At 51.9% G+C, this 7,258-nt stretch overlaps 1 protein-coding gene across 1 annotated transcript in view; it reads right to left on the reverse strand.

The window, feature by feature from the left end:
• LOC103772022 (LIM homeobox transcription factor 1-alpha) overlaps positions 1–2,603 on the reverse strand; it is a gene marked incomplete at both ends in the record, with an annotated part of 6,279 nt that extends 3,676 nt beyond the window's left edge. The window contains one exon of the mRNA XM_008939342.1: positions 2,389–2,603. Within this exon, the coding sequence (XP_008937590.1) occupies positions 2,389–2,603 (215 nt within the window). The remainder of the gene's footprint in view (positions 1–2,388) is intronic.
• Positions 2,604–7,258: the final 4,655 nt, after the last annotated feature.

The raw sequence follows: 7,258 nt of genomic DNA on the forward strand, positions 1-7,258 counted from the left end.
AGGCTGGACAAGCACATCGTACGCTGCTGGTGAAGGGCATCTGGGATTGGTGCTGGAGAGGGGACACCCCTCTGCGTCCCCTGGCACGGCGGTGATGTCCCCAGGGGGGCGGCTGCAGGAGGGGGCAAAGCCACGCCACGCTGGGCATCCACATGGGATGTGCACCTGGGCTGATCCCCACCATGTCACCATCCCCTGAGCCACACCACATCCTGAGACAAATTGCTGGTGGCCACCAAAACCAGGCAGGGATGGCAGTGGGGCTAAGCTATGGGGTCTGTGGGGAGATGGGAAGGGCTGGGACACCCCAGGCCAAGGGCTGCCAGGGGATGCTGGGGGCTTTGGGTTGGGTTTCCCACCAGCCAAGGGATTGATGTGCCCTTTTGACTCCCACACTGGCCCTTTGCATCCCTCAGGTCTCATCTGGAGTTTCCACCAAAATAAGTATTTCCCCTTGAGGTTTTCACTAGCTGAAGCTCTTGGTTTGGCTGGAGCCCCTGGCAGCAGGTTCCCTGGCCAGACCACAATCCAGTGAGTCACTGGGGAGGAAAAGCTCCCCAACCTTTCCCAAACTGCCCTTTTCCCCCACTAGGAATAAACCCAAACTGTTGTGGCCAATTCACTTATTTTCTTGCATGACGTCTCCTCATTGGTTCCTATTTTAACTGAAAGGGTTGCACATCCCAAAAGGGAAAATATACAAACTCTTCAATCAATTAAGGACTTTCCCAGGGTTAAGGCATGAGCCAGCGCCAGCGTGCCAGATCCTCCTGCTTTCCTGCCTCTTCAGCTCCTCCAGCACTGGATCATCACTCACCAGCTCCTTTCAGCCACCTCCTCCCATGGCCTCATTCTATATTTTTTAAATATCATCACTGTTACATGGGAGGAGGATTTTTTCTTTCAAGCAGGCAGGGCTGCAGAGCTCAGACAGAGCCAGCCACAGGAAGTGCAGCAAAACAGCCAGGCTCTTGCTGCAGAGGAGCACAGAATTAAAGAGAAACACAGGCTTTGGGCAATTTCTGCTCCATCCCCATCAAAACCATCCCTGTCCCCTCTCGCACCTTCTCCTAGCTGCTGCACCACCCATGCCCTGGTGGCGAGCACCAGGCTTTGCCCTGTCCATGACCTGCCCTGCTTCACACCGCAACAACTCCCTCCTAAATGGGCTCATAATGCTAATTTCTACAGGTTTTTAAATCCAGTGTTTTGCTCTAGCAGGGAACAGACAGGCTCTCCACAGCTTGCGGGCAGCCCTCTCCAGAGGAGGGCACGCCAAAGATAAATCCTTTCCTCTGCAAAGCAGATTCTTCCCCGATGATGGTTTTCCAGAGGAGCCAGTGACCCAGGCAGACGGCGTGGGGCTGCGCAGCCTCGTGAGGAGTGGGGCTCTGCAGGGATGTGTTAACACCAGGATTTCTGCTGGCAGATCATTTCCACACACACCCCAGCCCCCAATCCTGGGCTTTCTTACCAAATTTGTCTTCCTGGGAAACATTCAGATTTGATTTTTATCGACTGTAGGGATATATTTTAATGCTGATTTGATGCTCTGGGCAATGTGACCCAGCAGTGACCTCCCAGTTGGAGCAGGATGCCAGCCCCCTGCCCACCTCCAGCTGCAGTGCCACCTCTCCTGCAGCCCCCCCCTTGGCTCTGTGGAAACCCTGCAGAGTCACCACTATGTGGGGTCTGCAGTCTGGCTCCAGCCATCAGCCACCTGGGAAGCTGCTGGGCACACAAGGTTTGCTAGCTCCCTGCCACCAGCTCATCTTTTAGCCCCATGCCTCAGTTTCTCCTCAGTATATAAAGGGTGGCCACAGAAGAAGGGGCTCTCTTCTTGTGCTCACCCTTTCCAGAGTCCCAGGTGGTGATGGTGAGGCACAGTGGAAGGACACAGAAGGTTAAGCCCAAAGTTGTCAGTAGGATGATTTGGACCGTGATTTCTTTTTTAGGAAGAAAACTCCCTCCAGGGCCGGCTCCTCCATTTTCTCAGGCGAGGAGGTGGGAGTTGTGACCTTCAGCCAGCATGACTCTCCCTCCCATGCCTAGGGAGGCTGTATGCCCCTCGGGATGGGGTGCTGGTGCCCTGCACAGGTCAGGAGCACAGACCCTTACAGAAACAAGCCTAATGAGATGGGATGGTGCCCAAAGCATCACCCAGTCCTGCAGCCCTTCCATTGCCAGGGTCCCCACTCATGCCTTTGCCACTCTTTTTGGAGAGACTCTGGGTAGAGGACGCAAGGATGCTTATAGAGCTTTCCCTTTGGACCGTGGAGCAGAGGTTCAGGTCAGTGAGCACACAGCCCACCTCCAGACCCCAGCACGCTCGCAGGGGCCTCGAAGCGGGACCAGCCAGGGGGACACTGGGTGCGGGCGGCCCCTTACCAGAATCCGACAGAGCCGGGCTCACCAAGCTCAGCAGCTCCCGCTCCTTCTCGTAGTCGCCCTTGCAGAGGAGCTGCCCTTCCTTCAGCACGAACTCGTCGCCCTTCTGCAGGCGCCGCTCACAGACGCAGCAGCAGAAGCAGCGCAGGTGGTAAATCACCAGCTCGCTGGGCGCGATGGCCTCCAGGCACCCGCCGCACTTCACCGCAAACAGCCTGCGGGAGCAAGAGCAGATCCCGCTGGGGTGCCCCGCAGCACCGCGGCCGCACCCGGCGGGGGGCATCCCACTGGGGACGAGGGTCAGGGGACAGGGGACTTGCGCCCGCGGCAAGGGGACGGGGCGTCAGCACAGCATGACTGTGTCACCCCCTTGGTGCTCTGACTGCATCGCGGCGCTGGGCACAACGGTACTGGCAGCCTGCAGTGACGTGGGATGTGCTGCCAGCTTGTCCTGTGCCAACGGGGGGATGCTGCTTTTGGGTCAGCTTTGGCATTTTTGGTTGACCTGTTACTAAAGGCTTACCGTGAATGCAAAGGATGAACACATCAATGTCCAGGTAAAAAGCAAACAGGCATCAGGCCCAACAGTCCAGCTACCACTACCATAAGACATGGGACACACCACATTTACATGAGTTTTATCAAGCCAGCCCTGCATGCCCACCTGCCTGCAGGTCACATCTGGACATAAGGAGATGCTGGAAATGGCAATGGGGCCAGCAAGCTCATCCATGCCTCTCAACACGCATCTGCAGAAAGCACCTGTGCTGCTGTTGGTCACCCAGAAACCACTCTCTTTGGCCTGGGTCACTAGAACACCCCCGTTCCTGATTGCCAAACACACCTGGAATGTTCAACACATTATAATAATTTCCATGGCAGTAATTTGACATTAAGGCTCCTGATAGACTGAAGACTTGATGTGTCAAAAGGAAAAGAAAGAGCTCATCTTGTTCCTTGACATTGATGTGACAGTATTTGAAGCATTCCTAACTGTATAGTTCCCAGGTTTCAGCACGCTGGGTTTATTCTTAAAAGCCATTCATAATAACGACAGCAATAACACTTTAGGTTGAAACAGAGCCTTTCTTTCTCTGACTTTAAATGTCCTTACTGAGAAGCTCAGTAGTACAATCAATGATGCAGCTGGAGAAACCGAGGCAAGCAGAGTGGAAGTGGCGCCATCAGTGTTGGCTTGAGAAGACCTGGAGGCACCTGGAGCTTAGCCTTGGGCTGGATGTTTTAAGTGAATTGTGTGTTTATCCCAAAACAGATGTGTGAAGGTACCAAACCAGGACCTCTTCACTACCCCCATATATCTGTTTTTGGCATGGGCTCCATAAAGAAAAAAAGAAATCTCTGTTTACGCATCCTCGTCCTAAATATCTGTGGGAACTGGACATTATTACTCCCCTGTCTTGATGTCTTTGGCCCAGAAAGAGAAGTCAGAAGTCAGCACACATCCTGCAGAGGTTATCTCCGAGCATCACCCGTGTCCCAGTGTGGGGATGCCCCAGGGACCCACATGGGGAGTGCTGCATCCAGCTCTCCTCTGGCTCCAGATAGCTCCCACCTCCATGGTCCCCATTGCCGGGGAGACCTGTGGAGCTGGGTGGCTGTAGGGCTGGGGCTGGCTGGGGAAGGGAAGGGCAGCCCTGCAGCCACCAGCAGGCTTTCAACCCTTTTTCTTTTTTTTTTTTTTTGGCTGTTACAAAAAAGAAATAGAAAAGGAAATGAGAAGTGCTGAGTCTGCCTCATTCCAACAAGGAGAGGACCAGATGTATGCAAAACCCTTACAGCAAAACCATCAGAAAATAAGGATTATTTTTAAAAGTTTTTGTGATGAGCTCAACAGCCTGTAACGCAAGAAGGGGGGCAGAGCAAGGCATGTGTGGGTCTTTGTGCCCCAGAGGTAGCTCCCATGGTGAAGGCACTCATCACACCAGAGATGCTCCCCAGCAGCAAAGGGGCATGCGCCTTGCTGCAGCCCACGTGCAGGCTCTGCTCCTGAGAGATCCCAGCCAGGCTTCATTTCACCTTTCATTTCACTGCTTTAGTTGCCCAATAGCTGATCAATAACCTGCGGAAACCGGCGGGGCACAGGCAGACTCTGCTGCCCAGGCAGCAAGCCCAAGTCAGCGGGCAGCAGCTGGTTGCACCTGTGCCCATCTCACCAGAGAACAGTGGAACCAGTGAGCCCAGGCCAGGCAGCACGTCCCACCGGTGTGTGGAGGACAGGGATGTGCAGGAGCAGAGGATACTCCCTGCTCCTCAACAGGCAGGATCAGACGTAGAGCATCACCTCCTGGTGTCCTGCGCTGCAGCAAGATCTGGAGTCAACAGTTGCCCACCAGATGTGCACATGGGTGGCAGGGTGCCCTAGCAACGAAGCCCACCAGCCCCGGTGTCGAGGTCTTGAGGGTTTGGGAAATAGGACTCTCAAATGTAGCCCTCTTTATTGTCATCGGTTCCCCCCCCCCGCCCTGGGGTCCTTTCATGGACACTTCATGCCACCACATGGGCTTTGCCCACTCCCTCCCAGGTTTTCCCAAAACGGTGGTGGTGAGCATGGGATGGGGTGCATCACTCTCCCTGTGCCTGCCAAATCCTGCGCCCGCTCAGCAAATTGTAGCATCTCCCAAGATGCAGGAAAGGGGTGTTACAAAGCTTTTATAGAACACTATTATTGATACAGAAAGCAGAAAATCATCAAATAAAAGGTGGAGTTTAGGGAGTTTATAATTCCAAATAATACCATTAGTAGCTTTAATTTTTGTATATTTTTATTTTCCAGATACACATACAACTGTCTCTAAAATGTATCTATTTCTAACATCCCTGTGGGTGTCCTGGGAGGAGACCGATGTATATTCCCTGCAAAATGTCTCTTTTGAAGGATCATTTTTTCTTGTTCCAGCTCTGAGAAATGCAGGCTTGTGTTAATATTTCTGTAGTCATTTTGTCTTTAATTATGTCTCTTTTATGTCAAAGTGGAGGCGATTTGTATTCATCTGGTAACACATTCTCATCCCGTTTAAATGATGTTTAAACCCTACCTGTTTGGATTACTAACTGCTCTCTGTAATAAAATACTGATAAGCTAGTACCTTACTGTTATCTAACCTTCACAAATGAACGTGCCCAAAATCTCTATTTCCAGGGCACTGATTAGAGAGGCATAAACGTTTGCCAGTGAGGCACAGTAGCACCAACTGAGCAATGGGTGATCCTCAGCCCAAAGCGTGTTGCAAGAGAGGAAAGTGTGAGATTTAGGTAAATGGCTGCCTAATATTAGACACTTTAAGCTGTACTTAGGTTGATGAATAAACTACTTCATTTCCAAGCTGCTGAGCCCTCAAAAGCTCCTGCTGAGGGATGTGAGCAGGCGTCTTTCCCTGCCCAATGCAGGACTCCCCCATCCCTGGGCAGTGTGAGATGCAGCGAAATCCCCATAAAACCGTGAAGAGCTCCTTCTAAACCTACAATAAACCCAGATCTTAGGCACTAAAAGGTCACAGGCATAAAAACTGCAGCCTACTGCAGGTAATAATGAGGAGAGAGCAAATGGCATTGCTGGTGTCCCTACAGCCATGGACCAGCCCTGGACAGTACCAGCTCCTAACTTTGGAGAAAGAGGGTGCACAGATAACCCCTAGCACAGATAACCCCCTGCATGAATAACCCCCCACATGGATAACCCCACACAGGATAACCCCACACATTTAAATTTAGGTGTGAATGACCCCTGCATGGGCAACTCAGCTGAAACACCCCTGGTCGGACTGAGATGGGGCTGAAGGAAAATTTTCTTCCAGCATCAGATCTAGCAATTAATTTAACAATTTTGCCTGGGCAAGACACATCAGCCTGGATCAAGACATGCTTCCCTCCACTTCCGTGATCTTCAGCTCTTTGCCCAGCTCCCTCCTGCTGCAAGCAGCAGGCTGCAGAGCAAATGCCATCTTTTCTCCCCTCTCCACCTCTTTGTCCCTCACTGCTGCTCCAAAGGGGACTTTGAGATTACATTTGTTTACAGGAGGCTGCACAGAGGAGAAGCAGGATGGCCTCTGCCCAGGGTTTCAGTAGGTTTTAAACCAAGAACAAAACACCAACTCCTAAACTGCAACAGGAGTACCTTCATTTCTGCCTGATACTGGGGGCTTTAATCCTCAGCAGGTTGGTTTTTTTCCCCTCCTCAAAGCCTGGGGTTCAAAAGCTAAATCAGGCCTGTTTGGCAACCTTTGTGTTTGTTTACCCACATACAGAGCTGGCACAGGGCAGGGCACTGGACAGGGTGACCCACTGAGCACTCTGGTGCTCGGTGGAAACCCAGCCTGTCATGGGTGGCTCAATAAAAACCTCATCAAAGCACTGACAGTGTGTATCTATAAATAAAACCAAACCCACTCAACTTAGGAAGAACTGGAACAAAATTTTTGTCACCACACACTGCCTTTTGTTTCTGATCACATAAAAAATGTTCCTGTATTGATTAGTCTGCCATTTTTATTTATTTTTTTTTTTTTTTAAATTTAGGTCCCTGTTTAAATGATAAAGTGCCGTTTTGAAACAGAAGGGTGGTGGTGCCTTCCAAGAAAAATCTTGAAACAGAATATTTTGCCAGTCCTAAAAGTGCAGCATTTCTGCTGGAAGACCCTCAGGCGAGCTCCCTGTGCTCAACAGCCACCCCCCCCTTCCCCTGGGACATGGTCCCACTTCTCCGTGTCATTCCTCTCCCTCGAGAAGGCCACCGCAGACCTTTGCTTTGGGGTTTCCCATGCGTGCAGCATCTCTGACACCAAGAAGTTTGGCCGCGCGGCCGAAACCCCCTCTGGGGCGCGCACCCCGTCCCGGGTGAGCGGCGCGGGCA

The sequence above is a fragment of the Merops nubicus genome, unplaced genomic scaffold, assembly GCF_000691845.1.
Source record: "Merops nubicus isolate BGI_N331 unplaced genomic scaffold, ASM69184v1 scaffold32444, whole genome shotgun sequence".
Lineage (NCBI taxonomy): Eukaryota > Metazoa > Chordata > Aves > Coraciiformes > Meropidae > Merops > Merops nubicus.